At 43.0% G+C, this 27978-nt stretch overlaps 1 protein-coding gene across 1 annotated transcript in view; it reads left to right on the top strand.

Moving 5' to 3' along the window:
* Positions 1-27978, top strand: part of nat9 (N-acetyltransferase 9 (GCN5-related, putative)) — a 33460-nt gene extending 5482 nt beyond the window's left edge. The window contains exons 3-6 of the mRNA XM_063030734.1: positions 7438-7578; positions 14745-14804; positions 16738-16832; positions 26630-27978. Coding sequence (XP_062886804.1) covers positions 7438-7578; positions 14745-14804; positions 16738-16832; positions 26630-26785 — 452 coding nt within the window. The 3' untranslated portion in view covers positions 26786-27978. The remainder of the gene's footprint in view (positions 1-7437; positions 7579-14744; positions 14805-16737; positions 16833-26629) is intronic.

Below are 27978 nucleotides of genomic sequence, written 5' to 3'. Positions count from 1 at the left end.
TGACCCAGGGTATAAAATGCATTTTATGAAAAATATGACTAATTTGTGTCAAGTATTGTTTCCACCTATTTTCACCATGTTAACCATGGGCGACCACCTGCATTAGGTCCTACCCAGCCATTTGCAGTTTTCATAAAGTGAACTGCAAATGCATATGTAAGACTCTGGTTTAATTATTGTTTGGGTTGTTCCTTTCCATGCATGTAGATATCTAAAAAAGTGAGATCTAGATAAATTATATTCATTAGATAGTTATTGAAAGGACTTAAAACAATTAGCCGAAAAATAAATCACAAAGTCGTACTATACCTTTGATTTTTCCAATCTAAATAAGCTTGATCCATAGTGGAAAGTTGAAAAAAGAAATTAGATATAATAGGACTTGCTAAAATAAGTTGGTTCAACCCAAAAAATTTTTGAAATTGAAACCATGTACGTAAAGTATGCTTAACTATTGGATTATTCATTTGTTTATACAATTTAGAAAGAATGAAAGGAAGCGAAGTCCCTAAAACAACCCAATGAAAACCTTTGTAATGAATTACATTCAAGATTTACCCAATGTGGACTTGAAATTACATCCAAGTCCTGTAAACAAAATTTTAAGTATCGAATATTAATTGCCCAATAATAAAATCTAAGATTCGGGACCGCTAACCCCCCACCCACCTCTTTTTTAGATTTCTGTAAATGCCTTTTACCTAGCATAGAGTTTTTGTTCTGCCATATATATGAAGAAGTCTTTGAATCAACATTATCAAAAAAAAGATTTTGGAATAAAAATTGGTACCAATTGAAATACATATAAAAATTTAGGCAAAATAATCATCTTGATAGTATTGATCTGACCGATCAGAGACAAAGACATTGGTGACCAATTTAACCTCTTCAGGTCGTCGGACGATTACATTTCTTACTTTAGTGGCTAGAAGATCCATTTTGCTGAATTGGAAAGAGATTAATCCTCCTACCACATTTCAGTGGTTGGTAAGTTGATGGAGAAGATCCTGAGAGGCAGTATTTATGAACATTTGGAGAGGTATAATAGTCAACATGGCTTTGTCAAAGGCAGGTTATGCCTTACGAGCCTGATTGAGGATATGACTAAACACATTGATGAAGGTAGAGCAGTAGATGTAGTGTATATGGATTTCAGCAAGGCATTTGATAAGGTACCCCATGCCAGGCTTATTGAGAAAGTAGGGAGGCATGGGATCCAAGGGGAAATTGCTTTGTGGATCCAGAACTGGCTTGCCCACAGAAGGCAAAGAGTGGTTGTAGACAGGTCATATTCTGCATGGAGGTCGGTGACCAGTGGTGTGCCTCAGGGATTTGTTCTGGAACTTCTATTCTTAGTGATTTTTATAAAAGACCTGGATGAAGAAGTAGAGCAATGGGTTAGTAAGTTTGCTGGTGACACAAAGGTTGGAGGTGTTGTGGATAGTGTGGAGGGCTGTCAGAGGTTACAGCGGGTCATTGATAGGATGCAAAACTGGGCTGAGAAGTGGCAGATGGAGTTCAACCCAGATAAGTGTGAGGTGGTTAATTTTGGTAGGTCAAATATGATGACAGAATATAGTATTAATGGTAAGACTCTTGGCAGTGTGGAGGATCAGAGGGATCTTGGGGTCCGAGTCCATAGGACACTCAAAGCTGCACACAGGTTGCACAGGTTAACAAAGCATACGGTGCATTGGGATTGAGCTTAGGAGCCGAGAGGTAATGTTGCAGCTATACAGGACCCTGGTCAGACCCCATTTAGAGTACTGTGCTCAGATCTGGTCGCCTCACTCTAGGAAGGATGAGGAAACCATAGAAAGGGTGCAGAGGAGATTTACTAGGATGTTGCCTGAATTGGGGGGCATGCCTTAAGAGAATAGGTTGAGTGAACTCGGCCTTTTTTTCCTTGGAGTAACGGAGGATGAGAGGTGACCTGATAGAGGTGTATAAGATGATGAAAGGCATTGATCGTGTGGATAGTCAGAGGCTTTTTCCCAGGGCTGAAATGGCTAGCATGAGAGGGCACAGTTTTAAGGTGCTTAGAAGAAGGTACAGAGGAGATGTCGGGGGCAAGTTTTTTTTACACAGAGAGTGGTGAGTGCGTGGAATAGGCTGCCAGCGATGGTCGTGGAGGCCGATACAATAGGGTCTTTTATGAGACTCCTGGAAAGGTATATGGAGCTCAGAAAAATAGAGGGCTATGGGTAACCCTAGGTAATTTCTCAGGTAAGGACGTTTGGCACAGCTTTGTGGGCCGAAGGGCCTATATTGTGTTGTAGGTTTTCTATGTTTCTAACCAAGGTCCCCAACTAATCTAGTCTCATTTGCCTGCCTGTATTGTGCTGTCAGTTTTTCTATGTTTTCTAATTACATTATACAATCGAAAATTTCATTTTTGCTGTCAAATTAAAAATTCAGGTTCGGTTTGTTGTAATTAGCCACGAGTTAATAATTTGGTCAATAAAATGCCCAAGAAAAGAATGGGTAGCCAGTTTTTGAGAGAAGGTGCAGGAGAAAGACAGAGGAAAGGCATGGACAATGATGATAGTGGAAGAACATGGTAAAATGCTTACAGAGCCAAATTTGGATAGACAGATACCAATGTGAGAAAATCCTCGTGCAGGCTTTAGTCTCATAGAGAACATGCAGATAACTTTCAGTTCGCCAACTAGCACATGACATTGGAGAAAGGTCCATGCCTTTTTCCTTGGATGTTGCATAGGTATTTTGTTTCTTATTTGGACTGGGTGTTTTTTTTTCAGCGCAGAACTGTTTTGGTACTGCGAGAACAAATGAAGAAAACTGGATTGATTATGCAACAATGAGCTCCAATGACTATGTGCATGATATAGACTGATATATAAGTGATGGGTCCTTCTCTTTATTTGCTTTTTTATGGTTTGAAATATTTTGTCAATACAATTTCAATCTGAAGTTTATGCAGGTCTGAGCTAAATTATTGCTTCCTGGCGAACAGTAAGTCTGCATGAACAAGAGAAAATCTGCAGATGCTGGAAATCAGAGCAACACACACAAAATGCTGGAAGAACTCAACAGGCGAGGCAGCATTAATGGGAAAAGACACAGTCGATGTTTTGGGCCAAAACCCTTCAGCAGGACTGGAGAAAAAAGCTGAGTAGATTTGAAAGGTGGGGGGAGAGGAGAGAAACGCCAGGCAATAGGTGAAAATTGGAGGGAGAGGGAAGAAGCAAAGAGCTGGGTGGTTTGACTCTGGGGATCTCCCATCCACCGCCACCAATCTCATAGTTCCCATACCTCACACCTCCATTTCTACCTCCTACCAAAATCCACAAACCCGCTTGTCCAGGTAGACCCATCATTTCAGCTTGTTCCTGTCCCACTGAACTCATACCTGCATACCTCAACTCTGTTTTATCCCCCTGGTTCAGTCCCTTCCTACCTACGTCCGTGATACCTCACGCACTCTTGAGTTTTTCAAGGATTTCAGGTTCCCTGGCCCCCATCATCTTAATTTCACTGTGGATGTCCAGTCCCTCTACACCTCCATCCCTCACTGGGAAGGCCTCAAAGCTCTCCGTTTCTTTCTGGACACCAGACCCAACCAATTCCCGTCCACCACCACTCTCCTCCACCTAGCAGAACTCGTCATTACTCTAAATAATTTCTCCTTTGGCCCCTCCAATTTCCTTCAAACAAAAGGGGTAGCCATAGGTCACAGCTACGCCTGCCTGTTTGTCGGCGATGTGGAACAGTCTATGTTTCAAGCCTGTATTCGGTAACCTTCCCGCACTTTTCCTACGCAACATCGACAATTGCATTGGTGCTGTTTTCTGTACCCATGCTGAGCTCATCAATTTCATCCACTTTGCCTCCAACTTCCACCATGCCTGGTCCACTTCCCTTCCCTTTCTCAATCTTACTATTTCTATCTCCAGAGACAACTTATCCACCGATGTCCATTGTAAACCATTGGACTCTCACAGCTACCTGGACTATGCCTCGTTCCACCCTGCTACTTGTAAAAATGCCATTCCCTTCTCTAAATTCCTCCGTCTCCTCCGCATCTGCTCTCAGGATGAGGCTTTTCATTCTAGAACGAAGGAGATGTCCTCCTTTTTCAAAGAGACTTCCCTTCCTCCACCATCAACACTGCCCTCAACCGCAACTCTTCCATTTCACGCACTCTGCTGTTATCCCCATCGTCCCACCACTCTGCCAGGATAGAGTTCCTCTTGTCCTCACTACCACCCAACTAGCCTCCGCGTCCAGCACATAATTCTCCAAAACTTCTGCCACCTCCAACTGGATCTCCTCACCAGACACGTCTTTCCCTCGCCCCCCCCCCCCCACTTTCTGCAGGCATCGCTCCCTACGAGACTCCCTTGTCCATTCATCCTTCCTGGCACTTATTCTTGCAAGCGGAACAAGTCATACACCTGCCCCTACACCTCATTCCTCACTGCCATTCAGGGCCCCAAACAGGCCTTCCAGGTGAGGTCCCCTGTGAATCTCTTGGGTCATTTACTGTGTTTGGTGCTCCCAGTGTGGCCTCTTATAAGTCAGTGAGACTCGACGTAGATAAGGAGATAGCTTCGCTGAGCATTTGTGTTACGTCTGCCAGAACAAGCGGGATTCCCAGTGGCCACCCATTTTAATTCCACTTCCCATTCCCATTCTGTGTGTCCATCCACGGCCTCCTCCACTGTTGTGATGAGGCCACACTTAGGTTGGAGGAACAACACCTTATATTCCGTTTGGGTAGCCTCCAACTTGATGGCCTGAACATCGATTTCTCAAACTTCCAGTAATGCCTCCTCCCCCTTCACCATTTCCCATCCCCTTGTCCATCTCATTGCCCACCCATCGCCTCCCTCTGGTGCTCTTCCCCCCCCCACCTGGCCTTCTGTCCCTTTCACCAATCAACTTCCCAGCTCTCTGCTTCATCCCTCCCCACCCCTTAAGTTTCACCAATCACCTGGTGCTTCTCTCTCCCCTCCCCCGCCTTTTAAATCTACTCCTCAGCTTTTCTTCTCCTGTCCTGCTGAAGGGTTTCAGTCCAAAATGTCGACTGTGGCTTTTTCCAGGGTGCACCTGGACCTAAATCCTATCTGAAGGCAGAATTGTCTTGGGTGGGAGAAGCTATATAATCGCTATTGGCATTTCCTGATATTTAGTCAGGACCAACCACCTCATACACCCCAATGAAGTAGAAGGCCATATTAACAACAGCAAAGAAATGCGTAAGAAAATTAAGGAAGTTACTGGAATTAAGAAAACAACCTCTACAGGATGCATAAGATCAGCAGACGGATCCATACTAACAGATCCAGATAAAGTATCTGAGAGGTGGATTCAGTATATATAGAGCAGCTGTTTGAAGATACAGTAATAGAGGGGAACCCCCAGATATTAAACACCCTAATTCTGGCCCACCTGTTACCAATGAAGAAATAACTAAAGCAATGAAAAGCATGAAACATGGTAAAGCCACTGGACCTGATGAAATTTCAGTGGAAATGATACGAGCCCTAGAAGATCTAGACATAGATATTATTTTTGAACTGTTTAATGGCATATGTGAGACTGGTGTATTGCCTGACGTTCTCTTGAAATCAGTATTTATAACTCTACCAAAAATTCCTGGAACTATTGGCTGCGAAAATTATAGAACAATCAGTCTTATGAGTCACATAATAAAGATTTTGTTGAGAATTGTTCTGAGTTGAATTAAAAACAAGTTAAGACCAGAAACTTCTGAACTGCAATATGGATTTATTGAGGATAGAGGAACTAATAATGCAATTTTCATACGACAAATGCTTTCAGAAAGGGCAACTGAATATCATAATGATGTCTTTTTATGTTTTATTGATTTCACTAATGCATTTGACGTAATGCAACATGAAAAATTATTTCAAATTCTTGCTAATTAAACATTGACGGAAGGGACCAACAACTGCTTCAAATTTTATATTTAGGAATCAAATGACAGCAGTAAAAATTGATGATAATATAAGCAGTTGGACTAAAATTCAAAGAGGAGTTAGGCAGGGATGCGTTGCCTCACTGGAATTATTTAATATATATAGTGAAATGATTCTCAGAGAAATAGGAGACCTAGATGGGATAAAAATTGGGAGGTGTTAACATCAACAGTATAAGATATGCAGACGATACCACCCTAATAGCAAGTGCTGCAAACGACTTACAAATCCTCCTAGACAAAGTAGTACAAACAAGTGCAGATTTTGGTCTAACCATCAACTGTAAAAAAAAACCAAATGTATGGTAATATCAAAACAAAATGTATGGTAATACTCCCAACTGCCAATTATACATCAGTAACCAAGAGATTGAACAAAAGACCAGCTTTAATTACCTTGGTAGCTTTATATCACAAGATGCTAGAAGTAAAGTATAAACGTTGTAGAAATAAAAAGAAGAATTGCCATTGCCAAAACCAGCTTCCAAAAAATGAAACCCAGTTTTACCAACGGACACATTTCTATGACGAGGCATAGGCTACTAAAACGTTACATCTGGTCAATCGTGTTGTATGCTTCCGAAACATAGACGATAACACCAGAACTCCAAAGAAACTTAGAAGCAACAGAAATGTGGTTTCTTAGAAGAATGCTGAAAATATCATATAGATATAGGGTAACTAATGACACAGTACTCCAACGTGCCCATACAAAAAAAACTTTAATGAGAACATTAAATGAGAGGAAACTTAAATTCCTGGGCCATGTCATCAGAAAGGGAGAAAACGAATGCCTTACATTACAAGGCCGTATGCCTGGGAAACGCGGAAGAGGAAGGCAAAGAAGAAAATGTACGGACACTGTGAAAGAACTAACAGATCTAAGTGTGTGAGATATCATTGATGCTGCGAGGGATTGTTCGATGTGGAGAGCCATGATCGCCCAAGCGTGTAACACGCAAGGCACATGAAGAAGCAGCAGCTGCCTGGCCTGCTGAGTTCCTCCAGCATTTTGCGTGTGTTGTTCAGTAAATTTGCATCAGTGTCTATCAGGATTCATACAGGTAATTGTCTTAGTTTCCCTTAGAAGAAAAATTCAAACTTTTATGTTTTATGGTTACCCGAATTATATCCATTCTAGGCCTGTTTATTTATTGGAAAGGGCCCTTTCATTATTATTCCACATGTATTGCAGTTATGTTGCTGTTAGTTTGTACTCGCAGTAAAGGCTAACTCATTACAAGCTTATGGTGAAAGGGTTGCACATAGGTTAAAACCTGCTGACTATTTTGTGCAATTCAGTACTTACTGATTTAAAATATGGTCTTCAAGCCCTTATTGCTCCACTTTTATATAATATTATCACCAATCTGGTACAATAAACTAATTTTATAAGCGTGAATGAACAATGTAGTATGGTTACAGCTATATCTGAGGTATCCGAACTAATGTTCTTTATTTGTTTCTAACAGAATGTACCTTCATAGTCTTAGACAAGGTGAGGTGGACGAGTGGTTTATACACAGAAGAAGACTGTATGGTGGGAGATGTGAATCTGTTCCTTACGGATCCTGAAGATCCCACCATGGCAGAAATTGAAATCATGATTGCAGGTAGGCTATCAGTTAAAGCAATGCCACTAAGGTTTCAGTAAAATAGGGAATAATTACATTTGGACATAATCTACTGTGACTATTGATTTTACTGATATTTCCACTTCACGTTGTCTCCATTTTGTACTGAAAGTTGCTGAAAGTGAGAGCTGAAAATCAGAGGAAGGCTGGCAAGTCTTTGAATTATTTTCTTTAACCAATCAGATGGATGGACTGAGGAAGTATAAATTAGAGAAAATGGTTTGCATACCAAATAAGATACTCAGAAGGAAAGAGAATAAAACAAAGATTACACTTAAGAGAGTGAGAGGAAGATTAAATGGAAGTAATTTTACTTCATGCATTGGCCATAAGAAAACAAGACAGCACTTGCGGTTATTACTTTTCAACACTGCAGAGTTTCATTTCACAGTAATTAACAATTAGCAGATAGTGAGTAGAACCTCTAACAGCTAATCCATTTCAATTAATCTAATTAACCTAATGGCGAGCATTGTCGTCCATCAGGGTTCCATCTTTACTGCAAGGGAAAAGGGTGTCAGTGAATCTGCCAATAACTTTTCATGATGTGATTAATAAGGTTGAATAGTTAGATGTGTTTTCTTGGAAGAAAAGAAGCTGCTGTGTGAGGATAAGATGAATCCTCACTTGGGAGATTATCTCTTTTCAATACTTTTATTGATTTGATTTCTATATATATAGGAATTCAGAGTTCAAGAGAATACATATTATAAAACGAAAGACAAAATATAATACCAAATATAGTATATTAAATCACATTAACGAACTCCTTGCTCTATATTTGTATGGATTAGATTAGTTCGTATATTGGAATTTAAACAATTTTATTAAGAAACTCGGGAGTTTATAAATGCCGGATAAGTCTACATTGGTGGAGATTGTTGGCAGATGAATGTGTATCTGATATGGCAGTCTATAAGATTTGAAATAGCATCCAATAATCTTGACATCTCAGAATGCTGCATATTTCTTCCTATTCCCCTTTTGAAGTTCTTCAGTGCAGTTTGAGAAATGGAGTCACGGCTCTTCTTTGTTTCCATGGTTAAATCCAGTTGTAGAACAATGGGCAAAGCAACATCTACCTTCAGCCACCAAGCATCTTTCAGACTAGCTTTATAAAGTACAGAGTAACTGCTGAATCGTTCTCAAACATACAGTAGCAAACTACCTAACATCATGTTCAAGCATCTCTTTCTGAATTCATCCACAAGATCTGCAGCAAACGATTCTGGATGGCCCCTTCCTGCGGGTGAGGGTAGGCTTGGGGTGGGAGGAGAGTGCGGAGGGCTGTATCAAGTGGACCAATTGGCAATAGGATAATGTCTTTGAAACTTTTCTGGGTACAGTTATTGTCAGGTTCATTTGCTCTGCAGTTGCCCTGAGAGAAATGTGGCAATTTTAAGTTTGTGCTTTACAGTCTGTGTCATACATGTTAGTTTTCTTGGTATACTGTAATCTGTGTTTTAGACATGGTATTTGAAACAGTGTACTATATTCTTTGTGTTACACATTGTGATTTGTATACAGTGGATTCCAGTTAGTTGGGACACATCAGGACCAATACATTTTGCTCCAATTAAGCAGCTGTCCCTACTAGCCAAAGTTTCATGGAAATAGTTAAAAAGGTATAGAAAAGACAAACTGCTGTTTAACTAAGTAACAAATAATGTATTTAAATGAAATACAGAAGAAAGAAAGAGGATGTGCGAGAGCTTTTGGAAAGCATCAAGTTGGATAAGTCACCGGGGCTGGATGAGATGTACCCCAGGCTACTGTGGGAGGCAAGGGAGGAGACTGCTGAGCCTCTGGCAATGATCTTTGAATCATCATTGGGGACGGGAGAGGTTCCGGAGGATTGGAGGGTTGCAGATGTTCCTTTATTCAAGAAAGGGAGTAGAGGTAGCCCAGGAAATTATAGACCTTACTTCAGCGTTGGTAAGTTGATGGAGAAGATCCTGAGAGGCAGGATTTATGAACATTTGGAGAGGTATAATATGATTTTGGGAGCTGAATGTCCAAGGATACACAGTGTATTGGAAGGATAGGAAGGTAGGCAGAGGGGGAGGCGTGGCTTTATTGGTAAGAAATTATATTAAATCATTAGAAGGAGGTGATATAGGATCGGAAGGTGTAAACTCTTTATGGGTTGAACTAAGAAATCGCAGGGGTAAAAGGACCCTGATGGCAGTTATTTATAGGCCTCCAAACAACTGCAGTGATGTGGACTACAGATTACAACAGAAAATAGAAAAGGCTTTTCAGAAGGGCAGTGTTATGATAATTGTGGGGGATTTTAACATGCGAGTGGATTGGGAAAATCAGGTCAGCACTGGATCTCAAGAGAGAGAATTTGTAGAATGTCTGCGAGATGGCTTTTTAGAACTGCTTGTTGTTGAGCCCACTAGGGGATCGGCTGTACTGGATTGGGTATTGTGTAATGAACCGGAGGTGATTAGAGAGACTGAGGTGAAGGAACCCTTAGGAGGCAGTGTTCATAACATGATTGAGTTCACTGTGACATTTGAAAAAGAGAAGCCGAAATCTGATGTGTCAGTATTTCAGTGGAGTAAAGGAAATTATAGTGGCATGAGAAAGGAACTGGCCAAAGTTGACTGGAAAGGGACACTGGCGGGAAGGACGGCAGAGCAGCAGTGGCTGGAGTTTATGCAAGAAGTGAGGAAGGTGCAAGACAGGTATATTCCAAAAAAGAAGAAATTTTCGAATGGAAAAAGGATGCAACCGTGGCTGACAAGAGAAGTCAAAGCCAAAGTTAAAGCAAAGGAGAGGGCATACAAGGAAGCAAAAATTAGTGGGAAGACAGAGGATTGGGAAGTTTTTAAAAGCTTACAAAAGGAAACGAAGAAGGTCATTAAGAGGGAAAAGATTAACTATGAAAGGAAACTAGCAAATAAAATCAAAGAGGATACTAAAAATGTTTTCAAGTATATAAAGAGTAAAAGACAGGTGAGAGTAGGTATAGGAACAATAGAAAATGATGCTGGAGAAATTGTAATGGGAGATAAGGAGATGGCAGAGGAATTGAATGAGTATTTTGCATCAGTCTTCACTGAGGAAGACATCAGCAGTATACCGGACACTCAGGGGTGGCAGGGAAGAGAAGTGTGCGCTGTCACAATTACGACAGAGAAAGTACTCAGGAAGCTGAATAGTCTAAAGGTAGATAAATCTCCTGGACCAGATGGAATGCACCCTCGTGTTCTGAAGGAAGTAGCTGTGGAGATTGCAGAGGCGTTAGCGATGATCTTTCGAAAGTCGATAGATTCTGGCGTGGTTCCGGAGGACTGGAAGATTGCAAATGTCACTCCGCTATTTAAGAAGGGGGCAAGAAGCAAAAAGGAAATTATAGACCTGTTAGCTTGACATCCGTGGTTGGGAAGTTGTTGGAGTCGATTGTCAAGGATGAGGTTACAGAGTACCTGGAGGCATATGACAAGATAGGCAGAACTCAGCATGGATTCCTTAAAGGAAAATCCTGCCTCACAAACCTGTTACAATTTTTTGAGGAAATTACAAGTAGGCTAGACAAGGGAGATGCAGTAGATGTTGTATATTTGGATTTTCAGAAGGCCTTTGACAAGGTGCCACACATGAGGCTACTTAACAAGATAAGAGCCCATGGAATTACGGGAAAATTACATACGTGGATAGAGCATTGACTGATTGGCAGGAAACAGAGAGTGGGAGTAAAGGGATCCTATTCTGGTTGGCTGCTGGTTACCAGTGGTGTTCCACAGGGGTCTGTGTTGGGGCCGCTTCTTTTTACATTGTACATCAACAATTTGGATTTTGGAATAGATGACTTTGAGGCTAAGTTTGCTGACGATACGAAGATAGGTGGAGGGGCTGGTAGTGCTGAGGAAATGGAGTGTCTGCAGAGAGACTTGGATAGATTGGAAGAACGGGCAAAGAAGTGGCAAATGAAATACAATGTTGGAAAGTGTATGGTTATGCACTTTGGCAGAAGAAATAAACGGGCAGACTATTATTTAAATGGGGAGAGAATTCAAAGTTCTGAGATGCAAGGGGACTTGGGAGTCCTCATACAGGATAACCTTAAGGTTAACCTTCGGGTTGAGTCGGTGGTGAAGAAGGCGAATGCAATGTTGACATTCATTTCTCGAGGGATGAAAGGAGCAGGGATGTGATGTTGAGGCTCTATAAGGCACTGGTAAGACCTCACTTGGAGTACTGTGGGCAGTTTTAGTCTCCTTATTTAAGAAAGGATGTGCTGACGTTGGAGAGGGTACAGAGAAGATTCACTAGAATGATTCCGGGAATGAGAGGGTTAACATATGAGGAACGTTTGTCCGCTCTTGGACTGTACTCCTTGGAGTTTAGAAGAATGAGGGGAGACCTTATAGAAACATTTCGAATGTTGAAAGGCATGGACAGAGTGGATGTGTCAAAGTTGTTTCCCATGATGGAGGAGTCTAGTACGAGAGGACGTGACTTAAGGATTGAAGGGTGCCCATTCAGAACAGAAATGCGAAGAAATTTTTTTTAGCCAGAGGGTGGTGAATCTATGGAATTTGTTGCCATGGTGGCAGTGGAGGCCAAGTCATTGGGTGTATTTAAGGCAGAGATTGATAGGTATCTGAGTAGCCAGGGCATCAAAGGTTATGGTGAGAAGGCCGGGGAGTGGGACTAAATTGGAGAATGGATCAGCTCATGATAAAATGGCAGAGCAGACTCGATGGGCCGAATGGCTGACCTCTACTCCTTTGTCTTATTGTCTTATGGATTAAGAATAGTCAGCATGACTTTGTCAACGGCAGGTCGTGCCTTACGAGCCTGATAGAATTTTTTGAGGATGTGCCTAAACACATTGATGAAGGTAGAGCAGTAGATGTAGTGTATATGGATTTCAGCAAGGCATTTGATAAGGTACCCCATGCCAGGCTTATTGAGAAAGTAGGGAGGCATGGGATCCAAGGGGAAATTGCTTTGTGGATCCAGAACTGGCTTGCCCACAGAAGGCAAAGAGTGGTTGTAGACGGGTCATATTCTGCATGGAGGTCGGTGACCAGTGGTGTTTTTCAGGAGCCCAAGCATGGGAGGATGAACCCTGGGTGCCCTCCCAAGACTATGGTCAACATGCTCCTGAAGACAGCGGCACGGCTAATGTAGATGAACTGAAGACACTGCTGAGGGAGAGGGAGAAGTGGAGAGTCCGTCATCGTGCCCGACGCTGGCCCCCTAGGCCTGAGTCGACGTAGTAGTTGGTGTAGTAGTAATAGTAGCCTCAGGGATCTGTTCTGGTACCCTTACTCTTCGTGATTTTTATAAATGACCTGGATGAGAAAGTGGAGGGATGGGTTAGTAAGCTTGCTGATGACATGCTCCCCAATCTGGGCAACATCCTTGTAAATCTCCTCTGCACCGTTTAGCTTCCACATCCTTTCTGTAGTGAGGTGACCAGAACTGAGCACAGTATTCCAAGTGGGGTCTGACCAAGGTCCTATATAGCTGCAACATTACCTCTCGGCTCCTAAGTTCAATTCCACGACTAATGAAGGCCAATTCACCGTATGCCTTCTTAACCACAGCGTCAACCTGCACAGCTGCTTTGAGCGTCCTATGGACTCGGACCTCAAGTTGTGAAGGTTGGAGGTGTTGTGGATAGTGTGGAGGGCTGTCAGAGGTTACAGTGGGACATTGATAGGATGCAAAACTTTGCTGAGAAGTGGCAGATGGAGTTCAACACAGGTAAGTGTGAAGTGGTTCATTTTGGGAGGTCAAATATGATGGCAGAATATAACACTAATGGTGAGACTCTTGGCAGTGTGGAGGATCAGAGGGATCTTGGGGTCCGAGTCCATAGGACGCTCAAAGCAGCTGTGCAGGTTGGCGCTGTGGTTAAGAAGGCATACGATGTATTGGCTTTCATTAGTCGTGGAATTGAATTTAGGAGCCGAGAGGTAATGTCGGGCAGCTATATAGGACCTTGGTCAGACCCCACTTGGAGTACTGTGCTCAGTTCTGGTCACCTCACTATAGAAAGGATGTGGAAGTTACAGGGTGCAGAGGAGATTTACAAGGATGTTGCTCAGATTGGGGAGCATGCCTTATGAAAACAGGTTGCGTGAACTCAGCCTTTTCTCCCTGGAGCGATGGAGGATGGGAGATCCTCCTAATAGAGGTGTATAAGATGATGAGAGGCATTGATCGTGTGGACAGTCAGAGGCTTTTTCCCAGGACCGAAGTGGTTGCTACAAGAGGACACAGGTTTAGGGTGCTAGTGAGTAGGTACAGAGGAGATATCAGGGGTACGTTTTTATGCAGAGAGTGGTGAGTGTGTGGAATGGGCTGCCGGCAACGGTGGTGGAGGCGGGTACAATAGGGTCTTTTAAGAGACTTTTGGATAGGTACATGGAGCTTAGAAAAATAGAGGGCTGTGGGGAAGTCTAGTAATTTCTAAGGTAGGGACATGTTTGTGGGCTGAAGGGCCTGTATTATGCTGTAGGTTATGTTTCTATGTTTAAATTAGAACACTACAAATACTCTTACAGTGCTCTGAAACTATTATTTCCTAATAGTTATTGATGGAGGAATTCATCCAGAATATACTGGCGTGTTATTTTGATTGACTGTAAACGAACAACGTCATCAGATAATGGACTGCCTTCATACAATGCTTTTCATGATTGCATCCTCCAAATCTTTATTTTCACTGAACATTCAAAATTATTGTTGATACCTTCAAATTCTTCGTAGTAGTGCGATCATTTGATTTTCATTCCCAGCCATTTCTGGCATCTCTGAGCCTGAATGCTTGAAACCACAGTGAGCAAAACAGCTCCGAATTGTCTTACTGCTTATTTCTCACCAACCATAAGTGACAAAAATCACTGCTTTTTGAACAGAAAACACACACAACTGAAGCTTTTTAAAAACTGTTCACTCTAAGCATAGTGTAATGTCTTAACAGCCACAAAATTGTATGCAACTGACACTAGTTAGGAACTGTTCAGCAAGTTTGGCATAGTGTCCCAAATAAACAAAGGGAATCCTGGCTATTTTCTTGATTCATTTTTGTTGTGTAGGAGCATTCCAAACAAATAGCTGTGCTGATGAACTGATGACCCAGTGAACTGGAATCCACTGTACTATGTTTTTCTTTTTAGAACCTAATTTCAGAGGGAAGGGATTTGGCAAAGAAGTGACACTGATGATGATGTATTATGGTAAGAAATTGAACTCAGTAGTTTTGTGCCCAGACAAAATATCTGATCCTGCTACTGCTTTAAAAATAAATGAACTATTTTTCAGTGAAAGTAAATATAAATGTTGGAACATAAGACTGATGAATTGGTGAAATAGTAAAGTGGTTGGTAAACGTTGAGATGTTCATAGCAAGAACTCTATCCTCAAAACAATAGATGGCAAGAAGAATTATCTTTTGATAAGCTGGAAAATGCATTCATTGCAAAGCTTTTTCTTCTCTTTAATAACTATTAACGGTGACCGTATCCTGCATGCCCTGTGCGTCACTGCAGCACACTTTAAGTCAACTGTTGTAATAAGCCAGCAGGTATCCTTTCAATGTTTCTATTTCTTTGTTATCTGCATGACCATTATCAGGACTAGTTCAGTCTTTTCATCATCTCCATTTATATGTAATTCTACCCCTGACTCTTTTAGCCTGGAAAATTTCCTGTCAGCTATTTCAGTGCCAAGTGAGCTTCTGAATGTCGGAAACAGAGCAGTTCCTTCTTGCATGTGCTGGTTGCTTGTGTGTGAATAGCAGGTTATGTCCAATCTGAGATTTCTGTTAATTGGTTCACAATCTTCAATGGTGAACTAGACTTAATGCTTACAGTAAAACCAATCCATCCAAATTACCAGTCAACTAATGGCTATATGCTGGATATTTCAATGTAAAATGGAGGTGCGCTGGATCTCAGCAGCCACTCCGGGTCCAATCAAGGGTGTATTTGTTCATCTTGTATATCTTCTTTATGACCCCAAGTTACTGCTGGATACTAAGAACATTCAAGTACTGCAGGACTGTCCCATCAGCGAATTGCTCGACAGCAGTGGGGCTGGACTTACTGCATACTGTTGTCGTATTGTCACCTGGACTTGCTGTGTACCATTGGATGGTGCATGATCCAAATGCGAATGATTGTCTTGGACGCATTTATTGTGATTGCAAGACCTTGTTGGACATTCGTAATGTAGATTTTTGCAAGTCTGGCTCATTGACAAGACCAACAGCAGGGGATTTGTATTGCCTTGTTTGTGGCAAGGACTAGGCTAGGCCGAGTGGTTAACTGTTGCAGCCAACCAGGAGAGGAGTTGCTGAGGCAGTTTGGGAGAAGGGCACACTGGAATTCGCACTTGGGTTAGGGGCTGCTCTCTCCCACCATTGCTGTTCTCCGTGCTGCCTCTGGTATTCACTCTGTGGAAGAACAAGTTGGACTGAGACAACTTACCATCAGTTCTATAGTCATGTCATTCAGGACTTAGAAACACAGAAAACCAGCACAGTACAGGCCCTCCGTCCCACAATGCTATGCCAACATGTACTTACTTCAGAAATAACCTAGGGTTACCCATAGCCTCTATTTTTCTAAGCTCCATGTACCTATCCAGGAGTCTCTTAAAAGACTCTATCGTATCTGCCTCCACCACCGTCGCTGGCAGCCCATTCCACTCACTCACTACCCTCTGCGTAAAAACTCACCCCCGACATCTCCTCTGTACCTACTTCCAAGCACCTTAAAACTGTGCCCTCTCGTGCTAGCCATTTCAGCCCTGGGGAAAAGCCTCTGACTATCCACATGATCAATGCCTCTCAACACCTTATACACCTCTATCAGGTCACCTCTCATCCTCCATCACTCCAAGGAGAAAAGGCCGAGTTCACTCAACCTGTTCTCATAAGGCAACCCTTTGTGAACCCTTTGCAACCATCTAGTTCTCTGCAGCAATGACTCACAAACTTGGGCTATTTTTTTTTTCTTTGGGACTGTTTTTCTGAAATTGCAACCACATATGCTTTCTATGTTATATGCTGTGTACTGTTACTGTTGTACCTTGGCCCTGGAGGAAAGCTGTTCCTGTTTGGCTAAATTCACAATAATTGAATTTGAATTACTTTTACTTCCTTTCCAGGTGTGACCAAACTGGGGATAAGAAAATTCCAAGCCAAAATCAATCTGGAAAATATAATCAGCATTGCCATGTTTCAGAACATGCACTTTGAAAAGGTACTAAATATTTCCTGTGGTATCACACCGCACCAAAAGTCCATGCGATGGGGCACACATTCTCCTTTCTCCAGTAGGATCTGTATAAAAATATACAATGCCAAATAGCTCTCTAACATTTCAATTCAGTTGCATAAATCACTAGAACATGGAGTTTTCCAACTCATCATGCTTCCTGGCAAAGCGTAAACCTTTCCTGAAATATAGACAAGAACCCTACACTTGCCCTGGCTCAGCACATTTATCTCAGCAATAGACCATTTTATGTGGTGAGTCTTGTCGGTGAGCATTGACAGGTTTTTAGATCATAACACCCCCAGGTTTTGAGATAGCTATGAGCAAGGATTAGTCTGGAGCTGAGGGGAAAGAGCTAAGTTAAGGGAAAACAAATTACAACAGTATTAGGCAGGAGCTGGGGAATTTTGTGGTCACATGGGTGTAGTGGGTTTATTGAGCCAAAATGGCCTGTTACTGTGCTGTATCTCTAAATACTATACTAAGTTTACCAGGATGTTGCCTGAATTAGAGAGTACTAGCTCTTTAGGAGAAGTTAGATAAATTTGGATAGTTTTCTCTGAAGCATCAGAGGCTAAGGAGTCACGTGATTGAGTTATAAAATTATAAGAGACATAGCGTGTCAGTGTCTTTTTCTCAGAGCGTGAATGTCAAATTCTAGCAGACATAGATTTAAGGTGAGAGAAGTAAAACTTAAAGGAGATTTGCAAGGTGAGCATATAGAGGGTGGTTGTAAGTTGCAACAAGGCACTGACAGGATGCAGAGCTGGGTGAGAAATGGCAGATGAAGTTCAACCTGGAAAAGTGTGAATTAATACATTTTAAGAGTTTGAATTTGAAGGCAGAATACAGGGTTAATGGTTGGATTCTTGACAGTGTGGAGGAACAAAGGGTCTGGGGTCCACATCCATAGATCACTCAAAGTTGTCATGCAGACTGACAGAGTTGTTAAGGCATATGGTGTGTTGGCTTTATTAGTCAGGGGATTGAGTTGAAGGGTCAGAAGGTAGTGTTACAGTTCTATAAAAACGCTGGTTAGACCACAATATTGTGTTCACTTCTGGTCATCTTTGATCAAGGGACGACTGCAGAAGCGCGTAGATGTCAGTGAGTTAGACCGGCATGAAGTTTAAAAGGAGATATCTTTACAGAGTGGACGCCAGAGTAGAGGGAGACAGAATGGTGGGCTTTGGTTCAACAGGGCTTTAGTGATAACGGGTCGAAGAAAGGTAGGTTACCTGTGAAGAATAGAAACAGGAAGTATGTCTGTGAGGCCGGTGTTCTGTACTGGGTGTCTGATGTGGGAAGTGAGGGAGACTGCCAGCCTCCCAGAGGGTGTCATCTGCGCCAGGTGCATCGAGCTGCAGCTCCTTAGGAACCGGGTTAGTGAACTGGAGCTGCAGATTGATGACCTTTGTCTGCTCAGGGAAAGTGAGGAGGAGGTAGAGAGGAGCTATAGGCAAGTAGTCACACCGGGGCCTAGGGAGACAGGTAAGTGGATAACAGTCAGGAGAGAGAAAGGCAAGAGGCAGATACTAGAGAGTCTGCCTTAACAATAAGTACTCCTCTTTGAGTACTATTGGGGGGACGGCTTAGCGGGGGGAAGCTCAGGATGTGCTCAGACCAGTGGTTTGAGATGTGTCTATTTTAATGCAAGGAGTATTATGAACAAAGAGGATGAGCTTAGAATGTGGATCAGTACTTAGAGTTATGATGTTGTGCCATTGCAGAGACTTGGATGGTTCAGGGGCAGGAATGGCCAAGCTATAGATGTTTCAGAAAGGACAGAGAGGGAGGCAGAAGAGGTGGGGGTGTGGCACTGTTGATCACAGATATTGTCACGGCTGCAGAAAAGGTGGACGACATGGAAGGATTGTCTACAGAGTCTCTGGATGGAAGTTAGGAACAGGAAAGGGTCAATAACTCTACTGGGTGTTTTTTATAGACCACTCAATAGTAACAGGGACATACAGGACCAAATAGGGAGACAGATTCTGGAAAGGTGTAATAATAACAGGGTTGTGGTGGGAGATTTTAATTTCCAAAATATTGATTGGCATCTCCCAAGAGAGAGGGGTTTAGATGGGGTGGAGTTTGTTAGGTGTGTTCAGGAAGGTTTCCTGACACAATATGTAGATAAGCCTACAAGAGGAGAGGCTGTATTTGATCTGGTTATTAGGAAATGAACCTGGTCAGGTGTTAGGTCTCTCAGTGGGAGAGCATTTTGGTGATCACAATTCTATCTCCTTTACCATATTATTGGAGAGGGATAAGAACAGACAAGTTAGGAAGGCGTTTAATTGGAGTAAGGGGAAATATGAGGCTATCAGGCAGGAACTTAGAAGCATAAATTGGGAACGGATGTTCTCAGGGAAATGTACAACAGAAATGCAGCAAATGTTCAGGGGATAGTTGCATGGCGTTCCACATAGGTACGTTCCAATGAGACGGAAAGGATGGTAGGGTACAGGAACTGTGGTGTACAAAGGCTGTTGTAAATCTAGTCATGAAGAAAAGAAAAGCTTATGAAAGGTTCAAAAAACTAGATAATGATAGAGATAGAAACATTGAACACCTACAGCACAATTCAGGCCATTCAGACCACAAAGTTGTGTTGAACATGTCTTTAACTTAGAAATCACCTCCGGTTACCTATAGCCCTCTATTTTTCAGAGCTCCAGGTACGGGTTTCCCCCGCCATCCGAAGGTAGAGCGTTCCTATGAAACGGGTCATAAGCCGGAATGTCGTAAAGCGAAGAAGCAATTACCATTTATTTATATGGGAAAAATTTGTGAGCGTTCGCAGACCCAAAAATAACATACCAAATCATGCCAAATAACACATAAAACCTAAAATAACAGTAACATATAGTAAAAGCAGGAATGATATGATGAATACACAGCCAATATAAAGTAGAAATACTTTTCCACGATAATTGCCTGCACTCTTCTCCGTAGCGAAAATCTCACGCAAGTGCTCTCGGTAAAAACACGGTGCAAGCACTCTCCAGTAACCTTTAAGCTATGAAGCTGCCAAATCATACCAAACAACATGTAAAAATACACAGCTGATATAAAGTAGAAATAATGTATGTACAGTGTAGTATCACTTAACCGGAATTGGGACAGTGCCGAGCACACTGATGGTGGTGTGTTAGGCTGAGTTGTTGGAGGTTGGGGTGGTGCAGTGGCCCCCACCCTCCGGGCAGTGAACCGATACCGATCCGCGAAGCATGCAGGAGTACAGTGGTAGCCGGGACACATGCAACACATCTTTAAGTAAAAAGCCAAGATAAACAAGCTAATTAATTAGGTGCTGCCCGGCACGTAAATGTCGGCCCAGATCAGAGGCGATTGCCGATTGCGTTGTCTCTGATCTGAGCCAACATTTATGTGCCAGGCAGCACCTAATTAATTAGCTTGTTTATTTCAGCTTTTTTCTTAAAGATGTGTTGGGTGCCTCCCGGCTACTGCTGCATTCTCCGCGGCTTGGTATCTGTCCGCGGCCCAGGGTTTGGGGTGGTGGGACACTGGGGTGTCATCTCGTCGTCTGTTTCCATGAGGGTAGACAGGTCATCATCTTCTATGTCTGCCTGCCTCGATGTCGAAGCTCACGGTTTGTCGTCTGATGTGGAAGGCTTGCTTGACTGCTTAGCCTCACACATTTTTAGATCAAAGAGTTCTTTGTAAGCACTCAAACCATCCTGCAAATATGCCCTAAACCGACGTACCCTTTCAAAATTGAGGTCATACTTTATCATTGCAGCGAAAGTCTCACGTAGTTGCCTCACATTCAGTTACTGGACGACTTCACTTTCGGTCTGTTCGCTACTGCATTTGGTTTTGATTGTTATCCTTTCCTCTTGCAATTGCATCAGCTCTTCATCTATCAGCTCTTGGTCATGAGATGCCAAACCTCTTCAACATCATCTTCGTCAACTTCCACAAGCCAAACTCACTTTGTCCTTACTTTGTTCACCACGATCGAAACGCTTAATTATGTCTAGTTTTACCCTTACGAGCCCTTTCAAGGCTTTTCCGATACCTTAGAACTCATCTTGCAAACGGATGCTCACAGGCACATGTTTAAGCAATGCTGGCGAGAATGCCGTTCCGAATCCGGGGGAGAGCGGCTGCTCGGGGCAGGTGCTGCCTTTTTTTTATCGCGCGCTGCTTTTTTTTCGTAACAGTGAGGTTTTGTAAAGTGAACGTTCGAAAAGCAGGGGACACCTGTACCTATCCAGGAGTCTCTTAAAAGACCCTATCGTTTCCGCCTCCGCCACCATCGCCGGCAGTTCATTGCACGCACTCACCACTCTCTGAGTAAAAACTTACCCCTGATAGCTCCTCTGTACCTGCTCCCCAGCACCTTAAAACTGTGCCCTTTTGTGCTAGTCATTTCATCCCTGGGAAAAAGCCTCTGACTATCCACACGATCAACACCTCTCATCATCTTATACACCTCTATCAGGTTACCTCTCATCCTCCGTTGCTCCAAGGAAAAAAGACCGAGTTCACTGAACCTATTCTCATAAGAACCGGCTGGTGGCGTAGTGGCATCAGCGCTGGACTGCGGGGCGGAGGTTCGGAAGTTCAAACCCAGCCGGCTTCCCCCCCCTCCCCCCCCCGCCCCGGCATGCTTTCCATCTGTGCAGGGTTAAGAGCTGGTGATCCCTTTGGGGAAAAAAACTCACCCAGCAGAAGGCAATGGAAACCACTGCTGTAACTTGCTTTGTACGCGAATTCCAACTATGTCAGAATGGTGTGGGAGGAACTCATCCGCTACCCGGAAAAATTCCGGATGCGACCTACATTCTCATAAGGCATGCTCCCCAATCCAGGCAACATCCTTGTAAATCTCCTCTGCACCCTTTCTATGGTTTTCATTCGGCTGTAAGTCATTCCTACTATGACCAAGATCCTTTTCCGTAGTGAATACTGAAGCAAAGTACTCGTTAAGCACCTCTGCTATCTCCTCTGGTTCCATACACACTTTTCCACTGTCACACTTGATTGGTCCTATTCTCTCACATCTTATCCTCTTGCTCTTCCAATATTTGTAGAATGCCTTGGAGTTTTCCTTAATCCTGTCCGCCAAGGCCTCTGGCTTCTGGCTCTCCTAATTTCTTTCTTAAGCTCCTTCCTGCTAGCTTTATCTTCTAGATCTCTATCATTACCTAGCTTTTTGAACCTTTCATAAGCTCTTTTCTTCTTGAATAGGAGATTATAAAACTAGCAGGAAGGAGTTTAAGAATGAAATTAGGAGAGCCAGACGGGGCCATGAGAAGGCCTTGGCGAGCAGGATTAAGGAAAACCCCAAAGAAATCTACAAGTATGTGAAGAGCAAGAGGATAGGACGTGAAAGAATAGGACCAATCAAGTGTGACAGTGGAAAAGTGTGTGTGGAACCGGAGGAGATAGCAGAGATACTTAATGAATACTTTGCTTCACTATTCACTACAGAAAAGGATCTTGGTGATTGTAGGGATGACTTACAGCCAAATGAAAGGATTGAGCATATGGACATTAAGAAAGAGGATGTGTTGGAGCTTTTGAAAAGCATCAAGTTGGATAAGTCACCGGGACTGGACGAGATGTACCCCAGGCTACTGTGGGAAGTGAGGGAGGAGATTGCTGAGCCTCTGGCAATGATCTTTGCATCATTAATGGGGATGGGAGAGGTTCCGGAGGATTGGAGGGTTGCAGATGTTGTTCCATTATTCAAGAAAGGGAGTAGAGATAGCCGAGGAAATTATAGACCAGTGAGTCTTACTACAGTGGTTGATAAGTTGATGGAAAAGATCTTGAGGGGCAGGATTTATGAACATTTGGAGAGGCATAAAATGATTAGGAATAGTCAGCATGGCTTTGTCAAAGGCAGGTCGTGCCTTCTGAGCCTCATTGAATTTTTTGAGGATGTGACTAGACACATTGATGAAGGTAGAGCTGTAGATGTAGTGTATATGGATTTCAGCAAGGTATTTGACAAGGTACACCATGCAAGGCTTATTGAGAAAGTAAGGAGGCATGGTATCCAAAGGGACATTGCTTTGTGGACCCAGAACTGGCTTGCTCACAGAAGACAAAGAGTGGTTGTAGACGGGTCATATTCTGCATGGAGGTTGGTGACCAGTGGTTTGCCTCAGGGATCTGTTCTGGGACCCCTTTCTGTTTGTGACTTTTATAAATGACCTGGATGAGGAAGTGGAGGGACAGGTTAGTAAATTTGCTGATGACACATAGGTGGGGCTGTTGTAGATAGTGTGGAGGGCTGTCAGAGGTTACAGCAGGACATCGATAGGATGCAAAACTGGGTGAGATAGAGTTCAACCCAGATAAGTGTGAGGTGGTTTATTTTGGTAGGTCAAATATGATGGCTGAATGGTAAGACTCTTGGTAGTGCGGAGGATCAGAGGGATCTTGGGGTCTGAGTCCATAGGACACTCAAAGCTGCTGCGCAGGTGACTCTGTGGTTAAGAAGGCATACGGTGTATTGGCCTTCATCAACCGTAGGGTTGAGTTTAGGTAATGTTACAGCTATATAGGACCCTGGTTAGACAGCACTTGGGGTACTGTGTTCATTTCTGGTCACCTCACTACAGGAGGGATGTGGAAACTATAGAAAGGATGCAGAGGAGATTTACAAGGATGTTGCCTGGATTGGGGAGCATGCCTTATGAGAATAGATTGAGTGAACTCAGCCTTTTCTCCTTGGAGCAGTGAAGAATGAGAGGTGACCTGATAGAGGTGTATAAGATGATGAGAGGCATTGATTGTATGAGTAGTCAAAGGCTTTTCCCCAGGGCTGAAATGGCTTGCACCAGAGGTCACAGTTTTAAGGTGCTGGGAAGTAGGTACAAAGGAGATGTCAGGGGTAAGTTTTTTACGCATAGAGTGGTGAGTGCGCGGAATGGGCTGCTGGCAACGGATGTATAGGCGGATACAATAGGGTCTTTTAAGAGACTCCTGGATGGCTAGCTGTAGCTTAGATAAGTAGAGGGCTATGGGTAACCTTCGGTAATTTCTGATTAAGTACATGTTCAGCACGGCAGTGTGGGCTGAAGGGGCTATATTGTGCCGTAGGTTTTCTATACGTCTACCCCATTACAGGAAGGATGTTGAATCCTTAGCTGACCAGAAGGTTTTTCTAATGAAGCTAGGGCTGTTCTCTTTGGAGGAAAAGAGTGGTGACTTGATAGAGGTGTACAAGATGATAGGAGGCATAGATTGAGTGGATAGCCAGAGCCAGTTTTCCCAGGGCAGAAATGATTAATACAAGGGAATCTATTATTAACACAAACACAAGGAAATCTGCAGATGCTGGAATTTCAAGCAACACACATCCTGACGAAGGGTCTCGGCCCGAAACGTCGACTGTACCTCTTCCTATAGATGCTGCCTGGCCTGCTGCGTTCACCAGCAACTTTGATGTGTGTTGCTGGATATATTATTAGGGTGATTGGAGGAAAGTATACAAGGGATGTCAGAGCTGTTCTATAGACAGAGAGTGGTGGGTATGTGGAACACCCTGCCAGGGTGGTGGTAGAGGTAGATATTATAAGAGCATTTAAGAAATTCTTAGATGGGCACGTGGATGATAGTAAAATGGAGGGTTATGTGGCAGAGAAGGATTAGATTGATTTTAGAATAGGTTAAAAGTTTGACACAACATCGTAGGCTGAAAGGCCTGTACTATTCTATTGAATGGCTTCTATATGCTGTAATGTGATGGTCTGTTTTTACAGTGATTGGTAACTGCATGAAATGTGCTGCCAGGGGAGGTGGTGGAAGCAGATACAATAACAACATGAAGAGGGATTAAGACAGACAGTTGATGGAGGGACAGGAACCGGTTAGCCTAACGTCGGTGTTGGGGAAACTGCTGGAGTCAGTTATCAAGGATGTGATAACAGCACATTTGGAAAGCGGTGAAATGATCGGACAAAGTCAGCATAGGTTTGTGAAAGGAAAATCTTGTTTGACGAATCTCATAGAATTTTTTGAGGATGTAACTAGTAGAGTGGATAGGGGAGAACCAGTGGATGTGGTATATTTGGATTTTCAAAAGGCTTTTGACAAGGTCCCACACAGGAGATTAGTGTGCAAACTTAAAGCACACGGTATTGGGGGTAAGGTATTGGTGTGGGTGGAGAACTGGTTAGCAGACAGGAAGCAAAGAGTGGGAATAAACGGGACCTTTTCAGAATGGCAGGCGGTGACTAGTGGGGTACCGCAAGGCTCAGTGCTGGGACCCCAGTTGTTTACAATATATATTAATGACTTGGATGAGGGAATTAAATGCAGCATCTCCAAGTTTGCGGATGACACGAAGCTGGGTGGCAGTGTTAGCAGTGAGGAGGATGCTGAGAGGATGCAGGGTGACTTGGATAGGTTGGGTGAGTGGGCAAACTCATGGCAGATGCAATTTAATGTGGATAAATGTGAAGTTATCCACTTTGGTGGCAAAAATAGGAAAACAGATTATTATCTGAATGGTGGCCGATTAGGAAAAGGGGAGGTGCAACGAGACCTGGGTGTCATTATACACCAGTCATTGAAAGTGGGCATGCAGGTACAGCAGGCGGTGAAAAAGGCGAATGGTATGCTGGCATTTATAGCGAGAGAATTCGAGTACAGGAGCAGGGAGGTACTACTGCAGTTGTACAAGGCCTTGGTGAGACCACACCTGGAGTATTGAGTGCAGTTTTGGTCCCCTAATCTGAGGAAAGACATCTTTGCCATAGAGGGAGTACAAAGAAGGTTCACCAGATTGATTCTTGGGATGGCAGGACTTTCATATGAAGAAAGACTGGATGAACTGGGCTTATACTCGTTGGAATTTAGAAGATTGAGGGGGGATCTGATTGAAACGTATAAGATCCTAAAGGGATTGGACAGGCTAGATGCAGGAAGATTGTTCCCGATGTTGGGGAAGTCCAGAACGAGGGGTCACAGTTTGAGGATAGAGGGGAAGCCTTTTAGGACCGAGATTAGGAAAAACTTCTTCACACAGAGAGTGGTGAATCTGTGAAATTCTCTGCCACAGCAAACTGTTGAGGCCAGTTCATTGGCTATGTTTAAGAGGGAGTTAGATATGGCCCTTGTGGCTACAGGGGTCAGGGGGTATGGAGGGAAGGCTGGGGCGGGGTTCTGAGTTGGATGATCAGCCATGATCATAATAAATGGCGGTGCAGGCTCGAAGGGCCGAATGGCCTACTCTTGCACCTATTTTCTATGTTTCTATATGAAAGCAGATGTAATTGGAATTGCTGTCAGAACAGATATGGTATGCCAAAGGGCTTCGTCCTGTATTGAGATTGGCAGAAGGCATTTGTCTCCATCTACAGGGTAGAGATCAAGACCAAAAACGGTGCCTAATTATTGTTGCCTCAGATCAAGGCATCAGACATTTTACTTCAACACCACCACCACGTAATTTGTTTTAGACTTAGCGATATGATGGATTCTCTAATTCAGCCTGTAACGAATCCCAGTGAAAGTGATGGGATCATATAGCAGTACATTAGTCTATATCTAACCCATGCTTTAGAGTCTAGAAATTCAATGTTTCCTTTCAGAACTGCATTGAATTGTAGAGAACAATTTAGTGAAACTTTATTATTAAAGTCTGAGAGTATTTTCTTGTTGTTTGGCAAGAGATCCTCCATTAACACAGCAATTAATGAAGCTGTTTTGAATGATTGGCACAGATTGATACTTTTCTGTGCCACTTACACTGTGTTGTGTGGATTCCAACAAGTAACTTTCTTTTTTATTCATAGGTTTCAGTCAGTGACGTCTTCCAGGAAGTGACACTTTGGTTGATCATGGATGACGGCAGGAAAAAGTGGCTTCTCGAACAAATGAATCGGGTGAAGGAGGAGAGGTATAGTGAAACAAAACAGCGGCTGGAAGGAGTGCAAGAGAAAATCCAGTAGTCCTTGTTGAGTAACAAGGACTGAAGACTTAACATTGAGAACTGATAATTTTAAAAGTTCAGAGATGTCTTTTCAAGAGAATATTCCTTCTCAACCAAAAGGTGTAAGTATGGCTGGAGGAAGTGCAGGGCTGCAAATTAGGTTCTGTGTGCCCTGTATTTTAATATCTATTCATCACAAGGGCCTGCACACTGCTGTAGATGAGGAAAGTCAAGTGATGTCAATAGGGCTATGAGAAAGAGCACTTTTTTACTACAGCAACTATCACTAACTCCTTCCCCAGCAAGAGTCGCCAGGGCATCAAACTGCATGGCTGGGGAAGTCGTAGCTTTGATGTCCAGGTTGCAAAATGATGCAGGAGTAGTAAGAGGAAGATTATAACGTTTCCACCTCCCCTAATCTCTGTACCTGTTCTTCCATGGTGGAATCCTGATTAAATTATCATATGACCTGCTGGCTGTGATAGCAAAAGACTGCCAGTGCCCGTGAATTTACTGGCAAATCAGCACCTACTTCCCGGTGATGTATCATCTTGGTTGAATCAGAAGTAGAGCATCAGGTGATAGCACTACAGAATGGACATTATACCTGCTTTCTTTGTGAAGGTTTTAGCAGTAAGTCTGAGCCTGTGTAAACCATGAGCTCCTACAGTGTGCAGGCAGGAGCGGGTAATGCAATGCCAGGCTGTTTAATGGTTGTAAGCACACCACACTCCACCCCATGTTGTATTGGATTTGTATTCCTGGATAATAATAGATCCATTTTCTAATTCTGTGCAAGTTTCAGAAGTCATCCAGTGAATCAGCCAACAGCATGACGAGCAGCATATAGGTTAATATGGGATTAGAATATAAACAAGTATAAGGTGCATCTCCTAGGGCTCCGTGGTAACATAGCGGTTAGTGCGACACTAATACATCTTGGAGCCTCAGAGTTGAGAGTTCTAATCTGGCGCCATCTGTAAGGAGTTTGTACTCTGCATTCTCCCTGTGACCATGTGGGTGTTCTGGTTTTCTTCCACAGTCCCAAGGCATACAGGTTAGTAGGTTAATTGGTCATTTTAAATTGTCCTGTGATTAGGTCAGTGTTAAAAATGCGGGTTCCTGGGCGGCATATCTCGCTGGGCCAGATGGGGCTGTTACACACTGTATCTCCAAATAAAATAAAACAAAATAAAAAATAAATACATACTG

The sequence above is a fragment of the Mobula hypostoma genome, chromosome 22 (assembly GCF_963921235.1).
Source record: "Mobula hypostoma chromosome 22, sMobHyp1.1, whole genome shotgun sequence".
Classification (NCBI taxonomy): Eukaryota; Metazoa; Chordata; class Chondrichthyes; order Myliobatiformes; family Myliobatidae; genus Mobula; species Mobula hypostoma.
Note: the sequence above shows the minus strand (reverse complement) of the source record. Positions and strands in the feature narration are given on the sequence as shown.